The 16,543-nt window shown below is 38.7% G+C and overlaps 1 protein-coding gene across 6 annotated transcripts in view; it reads right to left on the bottom strand.

Annotated features, from left to right (window-relative positions):
- MITF (melanocyte inducing transcription factor) overlaps nucleotides 1-16,543 on the bottom strand; it is a 225,593-nt gene that overhangs the window by 15,689 nt on the left and 193,361 nt on the right. For 2 of the 6 annotated variants that reach the window (XM_059940167.1, XM_059940169.1), the window contains 5 exons: nucleotides 16,003-16,230; nucleotides 14,877-14,960; nucleotides 12,660-12,755; nucleotides 4,891-5,008; nucleotides 2,071-2,145 (listed from right to left, as the gene is read on the bottom strand). In XM_059940167.1, the coding sequence (XP_059796150.1) occupies nucleotides 2,071-2,145; nucleotides 4,891-5,008; nucleotides 12,660-12,755; nucleotides 14,877-14,960; nucleotides 16,003-16,230 (601 nt within the window). The remainder of the gene's footprint in view (nucleotides 1-2,070; nucleotides 2,146-4,890; nucleotides 5,009-12,659; nucleotides 12,756-14,876; nucleotides 14,961-16,002; nucleotides 16,231-16,543) is intronic. The other 4 variants (XM_059940168.1, XM_059940170.1, XM_059940171.1 and 1 more) reach the window with 3 other exon arrangements.

Raw genomic sequence — 16,543 nt, 5'->3', positions numbered from 1 at the left:
GTTTTCTTTTTTACATAATGGGACCCTATACATATTATTCTGCAGTTTGCTCTCCTCACTCAGTAATACATTGTAGACAAGTAAAACAGACCAACCCCATTCTTCTTAAGAGGCACTGAGTGTCCCTCATAAGGATGTACCATAATTTATGTACAAATCCTCTACTGATGAATATTTAGACTATTTCCAATTTCTCCCTCTTTTTCAAAGGTATAATGACTATTTTTGCCAACGCTCGCGTGTACTTTTTACTCCTATCACAGTACTTATCCTATGCTGTAAAAACCATCTGCGTGTATCTGACTGCTCATCTATTCTGTCTGCCCCTGACTCTAATGTAAGCTCCTCAGGGTGGCAGACCTGTCTATCTGGTTCACTTCTGTAGAAAAGTGCCTTGTACATAATGGGGCTCAAAAAGTAGCTATGAGTGAATAAATGAATGTATTCTTTTGCCCATTTTGGCAAGGACTCTTACAAGATAAATTCCTAGAAGAGGAAAAGCTATGCCAATGGGCAATTGAAACTTGAGTATTAATTTCCAACAGTTCAATGAGATCTTAAGGTTGTGTTATAGCCCTCAGAGTTGATCATATTTACACTTTACTGACAACCCTGAACTTGAGCGTTTAGGTGACTAAGTAAAGGCGGATTATGTTTTTGACAGCATCCAACTTAGTTTCCACATTTCAGTTAGGAGAAATTATCATTATCTCATTTCTAAGGTATTTTAAAAGAAGAAATATCTTACAGTAAAATTACTTTGAAGCCAGAGGAGACCTTAGAAATATTAGTTGAAATCTCTTGGTTAAAAGATGAGGAAAGCTTCTTCTAAGTGAAACAGGGACTGGGAAGGGCAGGATCTATTAAAAGAAGAAATGCACACACAACCTCCTTCCCCCAAGGACCTAGTGATTCCATTTCTTAGCATTTAATCTGGAGAAACAAACTCCCCTGTACACAGAGAGGCGTGTCTGCAAATGTTCACTGTAGCACTGTTTATAATAGGGAGAAACTAGAAACAACATAAACACTTAGCAGTAGGAAGATTATGAAATATCACAAGTTACACTGTGGAATACTACGCAACAGTTTTTTAAAAGTAGATAGATCTAGATGAATAACAGCAGAAGGTTTTCAGGACATACTGGTGAGTAAAAAAGCAGGCAGTAACACATACAGACAATGCGATACTGTTTGTGTTAACTCATACACAAAACCATTCTATTATAACCTCTGCATGCAAGTGTAAGGGTGTATGTTCTTAAAAACTTGGAAAGAGGTTGGAAAGACAAACAGCAAATTGAAAAAAAACCCAACAATGATTATTTTTAGGGATCAGAGAACTCTGGCCTTATTCTATCATTTTTATAAGGACAAAGTATTTATACATAACTTATATCCTTAAAAATCAATTTAAGAAAAAAAGGATAGGGGGCAAGAGATGAGAAATTCATACACACACAAACTATTTTCTACTTCCAAGCCCAATCCCTTTTTTATTTTCAGCCTCTTTCACTTGTTTATGAAACAAAAAATCCTAACTTTTCATAGGAAAAAGCTTAAAGATGTGACCAAGAGTAAATTAAGCATGTAAAAAAAATAATTTTAAATGTTAGAAAACTTCTTTTTTTAAGTCACAGGTAAAGTCAGAAATTTAGGAGGCTACCTCATGTCACCCAATGACTCCCCTCCAGATGTTTAATTTTTTTCTTTTAAATCTCACTGGAGAAGGTGATCCCATAATCCCCTTTTTTAAATAAGTTCCAGTGTGAGCAACTTATATTTGGGTAGTTGGGGATCAAGACTCCCTCTTACCAAAAAAAAACCCCAAAAAAACAAAACAACAAACTCCTCAAGATACTGAAAACTTGTGTGTGTGTGTGTGTAATTCAATTTGATCTGAGATTAAAATACAGGGAAAATTATATACTTTGGTCTCTCCAGAAAACAATTTTCTTCCATAAAATGTACCTTTAACAGGTGAAACCAATTTTCCTCCAAAATGTCTGGAAATTTTTTGATATAAGGGGAAACATCAACTCCAATATAATGAACATAAAACCAACTTACTTAAGTTGTGATTGTCCTTTTTTTGTCTCTCTTTGGCCAATGCTCTTGCTTCAGACTCTGTGGGGAAAATATGCGCTGCGCATGTGAATGAAGTCATTAGAAATTACAATTGTTCAAGGCATACAATAGTGTAAATTACAAAACACCTATTTTCTAAAGAAATGGACACTTATATGACTTGAATAAAAATAGGGTTTTAAAATTTTTGACTTCTAAAAGGCTTGCATTTTTTCCAAAAGCAATATATATCAAATAAATGCAAAAACTCAGCTTCTACAAAATGGCAAAAGACCAGTAACAAAGATGTCTGACAAGCTGTAAACATACAGGTAAGAATAAGAAAAAAATAAATAACTAGAAACTATGGGAATTTGCTGTTGATAGTGTATTATCAGGAGTCAAATTTTCTTTTCAGGCAATAGATCTTTTCAGTCTTTTCTTTGGTATGTTACGAAGGTATGAAAACTAAGCCGAGAGGCTTCCAAACTGGATCTCTAACTGATTCATGGAAATGAACTCATTATTTAAGAACCTGGAGCCAGGTTCTGTCAGAACCTGCTAGAATGAAATGATTCAATGACTCTTAGGGGCAACTACTTACTAGTCTGAGTTTATAAAAACAAAAATAGGCATAGGGTACAGAGGCATTTAGTAGCAACTCCATTTGGAAAGGTCTATTTGCATAGCAACTCTGGTGAGATCTCTGTGATAAGGAATTACTTTCCGCCTTACAGAGAGCAGAATAAAACAAGAAAAAAAATGTTACTTCACTAATCCCAGGATTCAGGAACCTCTGTTATTTTCTTTTCAGAAGTGATATCCAAAATATCACACTATCATTTCAGAACTTTATTTCAAAATAGAAATCTTTTCAGCATTACTTATAGCATATATTTATTATATGGCTATTATTATATGTATTTATATATATAGATAGATATATAAATAAATAATTCAGAAGCTGAATTATTTCAATTAGGAAGATCAATCCAAATCATTTCCTTTTTTTTTTTTTTTTTTACCTCTCACATAGAAGCATGACAGACAGCTTTTATTCACACACCCTCTGCTTCAGTAGCTTAACTTTTTTATTGTTTTCTTTTTTGTTTTTTATTTTTTCAGCTTGCCCACCCCACCTTGTGGTTCTCTCTGCCTGTCACCCTCAATCCACCAACTGTGGACCAGCTCTGGTCAAGGCAACCAGTGAACGTCTCTGCCACCTAGTGGCAGCAACCACACCCTGCCCCCTGAGGCTGGCCTCTTGGCCTTGGGGAGGAGGGTTCTCTTCCAAGTTTGGGCACTCCCCTGCAGCTTAGGGTATTCTTTAGTTTTTTCCTCTCTTAGCAGCTGCTTGCCTGTACATGACTGATAATTATTTTAAACCTTCCCTGTTCCAATCCCTGTGTGGTTTCTGCTTCCTGACTGGACCCTAATTCAGGTGGGAAAGCTGGACTTCATAAAGATAATGTTTTTTCCTCTTAGATCAGATTTGCTGACTCCCAAGCCTATTCTTTTTTGTCTACATTAGGCTGCCTCCCAAACTATCAGTGGTCTGAACCTCATTTCCTGTCCCTTTTCTCCTTTTCCTGCTGGTTTACCCTTGTCCAGTCTGTACTGGGCATTTTCTAAGATACCAGTGACTCTAGAAGTATATTGTCTGTTATATCCGCTTTTTTACAAATTTAATAAATGTATATCCCTTTCATCTATTTCTTCCTCCTACCCACAGCCTCTGTTGTTTTCTTTTCTTTTTGAAGAAACAATCATATACATAATTCAAAACTCCACTTTGCACTCAGGAACTTTATACATGTCACTCTAACCATATTTTATCATTATTTAATACAGATTTCATTTAGCTATCTTTCCTAAGACTTCATTGTACTTTTCCTTCCTGTACGGTATCTACTGGTTTGTTGGCTTTTGATGGTTTTTATGTATTAATTAATCATCTTTTTTAAACCAAATCAATGATTTTTAAAAAAAATTTCTTTCTCCTGCCACAATTTTCTGAAGTTTTTTTTTTTTTTTTAAAGACACCCTCGAACAGAACAGGAATTTTCTGCACCAAATCTATATTCCATAGTCTCAGTCTAATCACCCAATCCTGTAGGATGCAAGGATCAAATAACAAAAAGGGGGATGAGGTGAAGGCCATAAAACCCAGCATGGTAGAATACCAGTTCTAATACAGTTTCATCATGTTTTAATGGCCAAATGCCTTCCCTAAAGTGTTAAACAAAAATGGCAAAAGAGGTAATTTCACACTTGCCTCAAGAACAAACAATATCCATTGCTCCATCTGATGATTTATTTTTTCACTCCGTGTAATAAATCTTTTGCACATGATACAGCAAAAATAACAGGAGGCATCTGAAGATGTAAGAAATATATTCTTACCCTATCCCAACTGTGGGCTTGAATGTGTGTCAAAGGAAAATTCAGACCAGGGTTCTCAAACTCAAAGGCTTCTAGGGGCCGAGCAACTAAGGAAAACACCAGACTGGGGAGAGACATCTCATAATTGAAAGTGTTGCCTGCTGCCCTCACCCCAAAGAGACAGCAGCCATAGACACAATAATGGGTGTCATGGAGTTACGGCAGCCTGATTCCCAGTATCTCAAGAAATACTGGAAACAAAGATTTTCAAGGATACATCCTCTATCTTAAAATATGGCTCAATGTTTTGACCACTGCATAGACCTAAAAAAGTATGTCTGCGAGTTGGAAATACTTCTGGAGGTCACTATTTGGATAACTTTGCTTACCAGAAAATTAACAGAAAATCTCTAGTAAGAGGCCCGTTTGCTGGGTATTTACCTGAGAGCTCCCTTTTTATGTTGGGAAGGTTGGCTGGGCAGGAGTTGCTGATGGTGAGGCCCGGTGGTGGCAGGCCTTGATTTCCATAAAGGTCAATCAAGTTTCCAGAGACAGGTAACTAGAGAGAGAAAAAGAGTAATGGAAATGAATTGTTGAACGATTCCTAAGTTATTCAGCTAAAACCCATATCCTATTCCAGACTTTATTTAAAAGAAATGATTTGATGTAAAAAGATATTTTTTAACATAGGAAAAGATGAGATGTTTACCTTTTCATTCATTCACAGATATATGGTCTCCTTAGGGGGTTCCCCTTAGAGACAGGAAAGGAGGCAGAATCTCATGCCCATAAAATCACTCTGCTACCCAGCTTATAGGTTTATTTTGAGCATGGAGACAAAGGATAATGTGCAAACTCATTATTTAGCACATGTAGTAGCTTATAGAAGACACCCAGTAAATATTGGCTATTATTATAGGTAGGGTTACATGTGGCATGGCTTTGTTACCAAATCACGTTTTTCATCAAAGTCAACTTTTTTCCTTCCTTCTCTTCCTCTCTCCCTTATTTCTTTCTCTCTCTTTATAAGGAAAAGCAATTAACAGTGTTTTCTTATTGGAAAAGAAATGACATCCTTACTGCCAAAAAGCTATTTTCCTTGAAACTGAAATCTTTCACAAAGCCACAAGAGGGAGCCCACTGGCTTTCATAAAAGAACAAAACTTTACATTTGAAAAAAAAAAGAAAAAGAATGAAAGAAATACTTAGCCTTCCTAAACTATCTTAAGAGTGTTTGTCTCTCATTCTGAATTGAACATTTTCAAGTAATGAACCTGTTTTTTTCCCAACAATGACTTCCCTTTGCCACATATGCATTTTCCTGTAACTAGTTCACTGTCATGAGTTTGATGCACCCGTTTTTGTTGATGAAAGAGATCCAAGACATTTCCTCTTCCCACTCCCTGAAATAAAGTTCTAAATATTAATTGTTGGGAAATAGGTGGCTTCACTATTTCCATGGCAGAAACTTCCCATTTCCAGCTTGACTCAAATAATTTCTGTAACTATTATTACCAGGTGAGATTTTATGTCATTCAGCCCTTCCCTTACTTGATTATACACTCTGAATTTTACTCTGCATCTGAGAAAAGTAAATTTAGATAACATTTAAGTATGATTAAAATGTTTAGTAGTCAAGAGGTACCTGGTAAAGGCTGTACCACAATACAACACATTTCACTCTTTCAAATAACCACTAACATACAGATGAAATTATACCATGAAATAAAGATAGAATCAAATGTGTTTCCCCTTATTGGTAGCCATCAGCCATTGTATTCCTATCATGGCTTCTAAATAAATACTCCATGAACTAAACTCCTAGCTAGAGAGATGGGGGCGGGCTGTGCACAGAATAAGATATTTTCCAACACGTTAACGTGACATTTGCTCTGATACGATTGGGGCTGGGGGCAGGTAGCACAGACAGATCAGCAGGGCACATCTCTCTTCTCCACTCAGTCTTTTGCTCCTTTGTGAAGACAGCATCTAAATCATGTACATAAAATGGATTACACGTATCTTACTATACATATGCATATGAACAATGCACTGTGATAATGTAAAATGCCCTTGAACCACATTTCAAGGGCCTCTAGCTAAGGAACTGATAAAAAAAAGTGACTTTGATTATTAGCTGTCATTTCACTTAGTGGTTTTATACGAAATAGGTCACCTTCTCAGGGTCAGCCTTGCCCTGTGTGTGTTCAGTTTTATTCTTGTCCAACTTAATACAGCAAAGTGAAAGGTGCTCAAATGTCTCAATACAGCACTGTACAGTCAGAGAGTCAAAACGTACAAAGCTGGTATGACATCTGGTAACCCTTCTAGATTCCAAAGCTTTATCCTCCTATCCTTCTGGAATTTTAGATTTGGGAAGAACTACCAGGTATTAATAAACCAAGAATGTGACTTCAGAGTCAATGCCACAAGCTAAAAACAATTGTTTCCATGGCTCGAGAAATATAGATCATATGTATTATGCTTCATATGCAAATTGTATGCAAAACATGCAATTGTGTTATTATGATAATTTGTTAGAGATAAACAATAGGCAAGTGATAAATGCAACTAGCTTTTTTAAAAAACCCTCTAAGTCATCACTGGATCTTTATTGAACAGATATCTTCTATTATAAGCTTCTCCAGGACAAGAATATATTTTCTAACTACAATGTAAAGGACGATGTTATATGTACATATATTTAATAAATGCAGACTCACAGAAAGAGAAAAAGAGGGTGAAAAACTCAAAAACTAGGAATAAGACAGAGACCAAGACACAAGGGGCAGGATGGAAACAGGAAGAGAGAGACACAAACCCAAGATGGGGCGAGAGATGGATGGACAAGTGGGGTGGAAGTGGGGGAAACCCAGAAAGAAATAGATTGGGAAGGGGTTAAAAACTAGAGAAGACTGCCTGGACTGACAGCAGTGCTGGCCAAAAAGAGAGAGGAATTAAAATCTCGATAACAAGACGCCGTATCGGGCACTCCACTGAGGTCAAACCTCATTACTTCCAGTTGAAAAAGCAGCTTATAACCCTCTGGAGAGTTCTCTAAAAGATTTCCCGCTTCGGCTGCTTTTCCAATACTTGCTGGTTAGGGTGGGCAGCGTAGAGCCTGCTGGAGTATTTTGCTGGGGAAAATTTAATTTTGTGGGCGCCTACTCTGAGCCAGGCACAGAAGTAGAAAGGCACTTTGTGTAGCTTATCTTGCTGACTTTACAAAAAGGAAAGTCTTGCTGTGTCTGAGTGGAGGTTTTTGACAGGAGGTTCACATTGCATGTTAATTGTAGTAGTTGGGGGGCAGGATCAACCTGCTGATAATAACCAATTAGAAACTGCAATTTTCATTTAATCTCCAACTGAACCTGAGCAAATAAAAACCCAGTTGCTCACTAACCAAGTGTGGATACTCAAATTTAGAAATTAACAGTACAGTCATTTACAGCCTGGGCTTAGGGGCTTAGGAGTCAGAGACCCAGGTAAGAACCTGTCTGTCATTGACCTGCTACATGATATTAACCTCTCTGAGGTGAGATGTCCCTCTTTGAAAAGTGGCCATCATATCACCCATCTCACAGGGTTCTGTAAAATGTAAACGAGATAAAAGTAGGTGAAACAGAGTACCTGCTTCTTAAGTGACTGATAAACTGCTACGTGTAGTGATATAGTTTTCTGGAAAGTACCGTATACCCAGTCTACAGTTTTTGGACAGTCAAGCTAATTTTCACTTTGATCAACAAAACTATCTGCCATGTTAATTGCCAAGCATCCCGTTGACCACTGCACCAATTTATTGGACTGCAATGCAGATCTAAGCACAGAAATAAGGGGATCTGCAGAGCTAAAGTGACCACTCACTACCCTAAATCTTCTTCATTGGGGGTGATTTTGCCCCTTTCCCCAGGGGACATTCGTCAATGTCTAGAGACACTTTTGGTTGTCATAGTGGGATGGCAAGGTGCGAATGACATCTAGTGGGTAGAAGCCAGGGATTCTGCTAAACATCCTACAATGGACAGGACAGTCTCCATAACAAAGAATTATCCATCTCAAATGTCAACAGTACCAAAGTTTGAAAGACTCTGTTCTAAATGATGGCTTATGCTCTTTGTATTAATGACTGTTACTTGTTGAAGCTACTCAGAGGAAGGCTGATTAAAATAATATGGCTTTCTAATTAGAAATTAGTCTCCTAGCCATGCAAATTTAAGAAATGATTCTGTGGTTCCTCTTCTGAATTAGAAAAATCCCCTCATAAACACGGTTAACATCAAAATTAGGTCAAAATAACACCTTTGGAGCTAAGGAAGAGGAAGAGGCATCTTCTGTTAACATGGATATATTGTGTCTCTGCTGGGTTTTTATCTAGCACATTAACCTGATGGACAAGATTTCACTTCCAGTGCACAAGCTACACAATGGACAGATGAAAGCCGCAACCTAATTAGGACAAATAAAGAGAAGGTAGACACACATGGGTATGTGCCCTAAACTTGGTCTGAATCAAGTTCTTCAGTGTTCTGCTCTACCAAAACGAATATTTTCCCAAGTAAATGATAATTGTAAAATGTTATTATTTTTTCTCTCTGGATGGTCCCCTTCTCTGAATATCAATTGACTACTGTTAGCACGAGTAAACTGGGACTTTTATTCTTTGTTTGTGATGGTACAAGAGGGCCCTTGTGCTCTCAGAATAGTTATTTCTAGACTCCAATTCCCTTAGGATAGTTTCCTCTCTAAGTGTTCCTTCCACTTTATTTTTTAAAGTAGTTTACTTGAAATAGACCATTTCAAAGAATCAAATAAAAGGAAAAATGCCCAACATAAAGAACATTAAGTTTAAATTTCCCTGTGGGGAAAAAAAAAATTAAAACATTAGTAAGTTGTAGTGGCTTTGTTATTTAATTTTGACAATTAAAACCCAAATTTATCATGAATACGAGCTAGTAACTGACATTCAGTGAGAGCATGTCAGGCAAGACTGTCCTAAATGTTTTTTTGTAGATTAACTCTTATAATTTTCACATGGCTTCTATTGTTTTAGATGCTACTATTGTCCCCATTTTCCAGACAAGGAAAGTGAGGCAGAGAAGACAAATAACTCACTCCAGAGTATGTATTGAACTCAGATGTCTGGCTCAGAGTCTGTGTTCCAAACCTCTATGTTACAGTGTCTTTCTGCCCGTAGTAAAATGCTAAAATAGTTTGTTGTGGGAAAGCTCTGGTGCGGGGGAACACAGAAGAGAAACGGATGCTGGGACAAAGTCAGTGACTCCTGAGGGTGGCTGCAGGTTACTCCTCTCCTGACTGGGAATTAATTAAAGTCTACCTGGGGGTTCTTTCCTATCTGGGAACTCCCCTGAGATGGCCTCTCTGCTTCTGAATTATCCTTTTCCATTCAAGGTCTGAAGTGGTCTCCTTTTCTAAACTTGTAAGCCCAATGAGACCAGGAAGGAGACCTGAGTCATTTGCATCCACAGCACCTTACCCAGCACTGGTCACATATGAGGCCTTTAATAAATGCTAAATCAATCTTAAAATGAGTTCAGGAGCAATCGGATAATGAAAGACTAGGATGTCTACTCTAATGTAGACTGACTGAGGAGACACGGGTATTCAGTCTAAAGGTCACATCTCCAGAAGGGTTGTCACAAGGACGAGTTCTCCATGAGGCAAACTGGGACCCATATCTGGAATTCACAGAGAGACTCACTATGAGAAATATTTCCATTATCGAGAATGATATTATTCTAACGTAGAGCTTCACACATTACAGGTGCTGAGTGAATAACACCCAGAAAAAATGCTATCAAAATTACTTGAAACTATAATAAATTACATTTAATAATTTAGATATTGTTGAGTACAAGCTATGTTTCCAACGCTAAATGCTGTACATACTTTATGAGATGACCATGTGAGGTAGAAACAGTGATCAGTCCCATTTTACAGACGGGGAAACGGAGGACTTTAAGAAGCAAAGTAATGTGCCAGGTCAGACAGTAAATGACAGACTCAGGATTTGAATCCAGGTCTGATCATAAATCTTCAACTCCCAACCATTGTGCTTTACTGCTTCACTTGTAAGTGAGTGCATATTTTTCACTAGAGGCTTTTAAGAAGCCAAATGCCTGATATTTTGGTGGGGAAGACAAAGGATATGCAAGAGGAGATTAACGCAATGAGTAAGTACTAGGTTGGATCAGATGACACCCAAGGTCCTCACCTTTGGGGAAAAATTTAAAAAGGAATAATTTTTAAAAATCATGCCAATTCTACAGTCCTCCTGAGTGTGCTCAGGTATCCCCTTGATGCCATTGGAAAAATGACCACCCTCGCCAGCAAGGTTCTTTTGAGATGACTGGGCCATTGCTAATCAGTACTGCTAGGGCATTGGGTATATTTATAAATTCCCCAGTGCAAGCTCCTCCAAAGTTTTTGCTCCTGTTCGTCCTAGGATTTTGACAGCTGACAAGTGCAGTCTGCCTCACGGGATGCGCAAAAGTTGGAAGCAAGAGGGTTCCACAGAAGCCAACCAAGGGCTCCAAGAGGTTGGGAAGAGTTTGGCAGGGAAACATTTGTCAGAAAGAATATTTAGTTCTTTCAAAACGAGGGGGTGAGTTTAAATGGACAGTAAATTGACAAAACTAACCATCCCAAAAGAAGCTTAGAGGTTTCAAGGGGAGTCGTCCTTAACCCTCAAGACTTCAAGTAAATGACTTAAAGGACTGGATCAAGATAGATAAGAAAACTTAACTATAAAAATTTGGTTTGGGGCTTCCCTGGTGGCGCAGTGGTTGAGAGTCTGCCTGCCAATGCAGGGGACACGGGTTCGAGCCCTGGTCTGGGAAGATCCCACATGCCGCGGAGCAACTAGGCCCGTGAGCCACAATTACTGAGCCTGCGCGTCTGGAGCCTGTGCTCCGCAACAAGAGAGGCCGCGATAGTGAGAGGCCCGCGCACCGCGATGAAGAGTGGCCCCTGCTTGCCACAACTAGAGAAAACCCTCGCACAGAAACAAAGACCCAACACAGCCATAAATAAATAAGTAAAAATTAAAAAAAAAAATTGGTTTTCTAGGGATTTTGGTATAAATAAGTAAGAGCTACCACATTCCCTTCCCAAGGAAACTTACTATTAGAATTTAGTCTTTAAAACTTTTTTGTGTGTATGTGGGGTAAAAAACATATGACCTAAAATTTCCCATCTTAACTATTTTTACTGGGTTGGCCAAAATGTTCGTTCGGGTTTTCAGGAAAAACCCAAACAAACTTTTGGGCCAATGCAATAGGTGTACAGTTCAATTGTGTTAAGTATATTCACATTGTTGGGCAACACATCTCCAGAACTTTTTCATCTTGCAAATCTGAATCTCTATACCCATTAACAACAGCTCCCTTTTACCCCCTTACCACCATGGAAGTTTGTCTTTTAAATACTAATTACTAAAGAATATGATAGTCTCATGGCATTGCTCATATAGAAAACAGAAGAGGATGGGACTAGGCATTCAAAGATGTACCGAGGAGTCCTGGCTCTGACACATCCGAGCTGTGTAATCTAGGGCAACACAAGCTAACTTTTCCTAACCCTAAAACGGAAGGCAATGACCCAAGGAATTCCTGCAAGGACCAAATAAGAAAAAAATGGAAGGAGTGAAAGAAAATAAACTCTACAAGCAAGGCTCCAAACTGCAGAGAGGAATAAGTAACAGAGAAGAGCAAACATGACCCCTGATTAATTAACTAAAATTGGAATAAATTTGCTGTTGAAGAAGGGTAACTTGAATGTCACTCTATCACCTGTGAATAATAAGGGATCTCCTTTAAAAAGTGCATTAACTTTTCAGGCCAACTAGAAAACCACTGTAAATAACACAGTCCAGAGTATTTCCCTTGGCAGCAGTGTTCTAAGTTGGGCATCAGATGTCAAGGGCAACTGGAAGATCTAACGTGCTACTGAAAGTGGACTTGGACTCCAGGGAATGCAGAGCTTCATCATGGGGTTACTGATAAACTCATGAGAAATTCTTAATTTCTGATGTCTAAGTCATTTATCTGTGATGCTGAGATACTTCTCTGCCTCATCATCAATACATCTCTCAATGAATCACTTGCAAAGATAAACTGAAAATTCAGGAAAAGGGAGAAAACACTGGAAATAATGTCACAAGATTTTCTTTTAGAAAAAAAGGTCACCGATACCGTATTCGCCATTTGCAAGGCGGGATCCATCAGGCCCAGGATTTCTTCATTATAACTTGATTCTAGGCTAATGATGTCATCGATTACATCATCCATCTGAAGGAAAAAGGCAATGGAAAACAGACAGATATAAGCAAAAACTGTGCAAAGCAACCCAAAAAGAAATCCATGGTCTTTCCTGACCCAAAGCAATAACATTCTTTAGTTAGATTCTAAGAGGTAACTGTCCTCTTCCTCCCCAAGTAAGAATATTATTGAAGACCATTAACACTAATGGGTGATGAGGATGACATGTGCAACCAGCACTTAGTGAGTGATTACTAGGTGCCAGACACTGGGCGCAGGACTTTTTATGGGCTAGGTGATTTATCCTGACAATAACCCTATCAGGGTAGGTGCTATTATTATAGCAATTTTCCAGGTGAGATATACGAGAAGCAACTTGCCCAAAGTCACACGTCGAAGAAGGGTTAGAGCCACAGTTTGAACCATGCTCTGAACTTTTATGCAAAACTCCCTGCCTTAAACAGGAAAGATGAACCAGGAAATTTCATTTTGAATGATAGCTGCCTTTTCTTTTTCTCCTCTAAAGACTATGCCCTGTACCTTTCCCACACCCTCCTTGGAATAAAAAACCACAGATGGCAATTCAGCCCTGTGCTCCCACAGGGGTGTGTGGGGCACTGTGGCTCCCAGGCCACTGGGTATCCCTGCACTAATCTTACAAGGACTTTTAAAATAAGTTTCTCCTTGTACAGCTGCCAGTGTGCTTGGCACTCCCAGAGGAGTACACCAGGATGAGGTTATCATTACAGTCGTGGAGCTGACATTCCCTCCAGATCAATTTTATTCCTGTAGTACCAAAACATTAGTTATGATAATAAACAACAGTGATTACATGTGCATTGCAGCAGTTGCAAAGACAAGTCTGTGAAAACATTTCTTCGCAAACACCTTATATATTTGAGCTACTTGGTGTGTATGTGTGCACACACGCTTGGGTCTTAATAGTGCTTCACAAGTACACAATGAAATCTCAGAACTCAGAGGGATGCTCCTTTGTGTCTTTTTGCCATTTTCTAATTAAAGAAGACAGGCTCCAACATCATGGGGCTTGTCAGAATCCTAGTTCTCCCACTTTCTGGATTGGGGCAACACCCTTAATCTTTACAAGCCTCAGTGTCCCAATCTGTAAAATGGGGGTAATAATACTCATGGCCTTATTGGATTCTTGTGAGATTTCAGGACAAACCATATAAAGTGCTCACAGTGCCAAGAATATAGTAAACATTCAAAAACTGAGTGGCATTAAGTGACCCCTGAGAATAACTGGAGGTCAGTTTTGAATAACTGTCAGCACATTGTTTCCTTTCCAGGTACACCAGTTGTATCTGTTTCGTTTGTTTGTTTTTAAGAGGTGATTTTCTAAATGAGTTGGTAAACTGGAAAATGGGCCAGAAGACTTGAGCAACCTTTCTTTGTAAATTTTTAATTTTATTTTTAGGGAAATGAAATTACTGGGCTTGGTATGAGAGAATTTTTTCTCTTATGAAAAGAGTCATACATGTTGATAAAAGGCAGTAGAGAAAACCAAAAAATAAGAATTTTTTGTTGCTTATTCTTCTTTCTCATATATATATATATATACACACATTAAAAATATATAAATATATTAATAAATGGGTGTAGCATGATTTATATAGCCATTAAATAGGATGTCATAGAAGAACTTTTTATTACTTGGGAAAATATCCATGATTTATCATTAAATGAATAAATAAAATTTCAAAATATATTTTCCATGAGACTCCATTTTATAAAACAATATATAGATCTCACACACACGAACATCTTGGTTTTACAAATATCCTGTCAAAGTTGCTAACCTATAAATTTGTATAACATATTTTGGTGATGGTATCTAAATGAAGTACAACAGCTTACATTCCATTTTATTAAAATTTATGTATTTTAAGCACTGTTTAATGACTTACAGCAACTCAGGGAAAAATGCATTTTAGGTATAATTTCCCTAGTAATTTTTTAATCATGAGACATTATGAAGAAAATAGCCCTGTTCATAGCTTCCTCAATTAAAAAAAAAAAAATCAATGGGGGGAAGAAAAACCCTTAAGTCATCAGGAAAGTGTGATGAGTCACAAATATAGATCCTCATTACAGAGCGTTACATCTTTGGGCTGCTGAGTCATTCAGTACCTGCATGCACGACGCTCGTGAATGCGTGTTCATACTTGGGCATTCGCTCTCCGCCCTGTTTTGTTCTTCAAACTTATAAAATCCCTGCAAAAACACAAGCAAAATCAGCCTATGATCTGGATTTGCAAATGACTTTTCAATGACATATTCATACGAGGCTGACGGCGCGGCAACAAGATGAACTAAGCTTTCCGATAAAGTGTAATCTGACCGAGAAACAAAATAATGAAGGAAGAACTTCTTCCAGTAAATCAGCTTGACAGATGACAAACATGGACAGAGAAGAATAAGATGGTTGGTTTGGGCAAAAGGGAGAAGACTTAGTCCCTCTAGAAATTAAAATCAACCAAACTTCAGAAGAGTCACCTCTGAATCACATGAATATTTCAGAGGACAAACTCCACTAAAATGAAGCTCATCATCTCATATTTGGAAATAACGTATTAAATCACAACTCTCCTGTTAGGTATGCTTCAAATTTTGATGCAACAATTAGCTTGAGGTACGTTTGAGTCTTGTCTCCAACCCAGCCTTTACAAAAAGCAGATTTCACCAGCAGTGGCAATTTTATTAGGAAACCGAATTCACCCAGCAAGGAAATCTTTGCTTTTCTGTTAGATTTTCAAGTGCTATATTCTTCCAATCCAGCCATGCACACTCTGTGCTTTTTTATTTTCCTTTCCAACTCAGGGAGAAATAAAAATAACATCCCAGACGTTCACAGCAAGCGGAACTTCTAAACCGCCTGTCCGACACCTTTTCTATTTTTACTCTCCCTTTTCCACCTTTCCTTCTCTCCCTGCATTTTCACTGCTCTGTAAACGGAAAGGAATGGAAGAGAACACTCAGCTAACGAAGCAGAAACAGGGTGGAAGAAAAAGCGTCCTCGCGTCTAGGTTCTGCCCTGAGGGGGCCAGGTCCCCTGCCAGGAGCCATAACCCAATAACCCGGGGATGGTGACAGGGAGAAGAGGCTGGAGGGTGACAGCTAGAATGGGGAATCGGGGACAATGGCCAGCGAAGGTGGCCACGCGGACAGACTGGAGTCCACGGTCAAGTGCGGGAGGGAGATCCAACAGACAGTCATTCAGTGTAAGAAAAAGGAGAGGGGAGGAGACATGAATTACCTCTTTTTCACAGTTGGAGTTAAGTGTAAGCATAGCCATGGGGCTGTTGGGTGCGCTGCTCCCGGGCACTGGTGGCATGACATGGTCGCCAGGCTGGTTTGGACATGGCAAGCTCAGGACTTGGTTGGCATGTTTATTTGCTAAAGTGGTAGAAAGGTACTGCTTTACCTGCTGCCTTTGGGCTTGCTGTATGTGGTACTTGGTGGGGTTTTCGAGGTGGGTCTGCACCTGAACATAGCCACGGAGGGAAGAGAAGAGAGCGCTGTTATTGGTGAGTTTCGGACAGCTCTTCTTTCAGGCACAAGCATGAGACGGGCCAGTCCACCAACAGAATAGATTATTAAGCCCCTGTTAGGTACCAGGCACTGTGCTGATGGATTTTGATATTACTGAAGTTTAAAGGCTAACTCTTAGGATTTGGGGTAATACTCTGTCTGCCCTGTTTCATTTCCCTGCTAATTGGCGGTCCATCATCTCTTTAAAACCTTGTGCCCTTCTTCTCATGTCTGATGACTAAAAATTTGCCACGATCTGTAGGGCA

This window comes from Balaenoptera ricei, chromosome 11 (genome assembly GCF_028023285.1).
Source record: "Balaenoptera ricei isolate mBalRic1 chromosome 11, mBalRic1.hap2, whole genome shotgun sequence".
Lineage (NCBI taxonomy): Eukaryota > Metazoa > Chordata > Mammalia > Artiodactyla > Balaenopteridae > Balaenoptera > Balaenoptera ricei.
The sequence above is the reverse complement of the archived record's forward strand: the minus strand, read 5'-3'. Positions and strand labels throughout refer to the sequence as shown.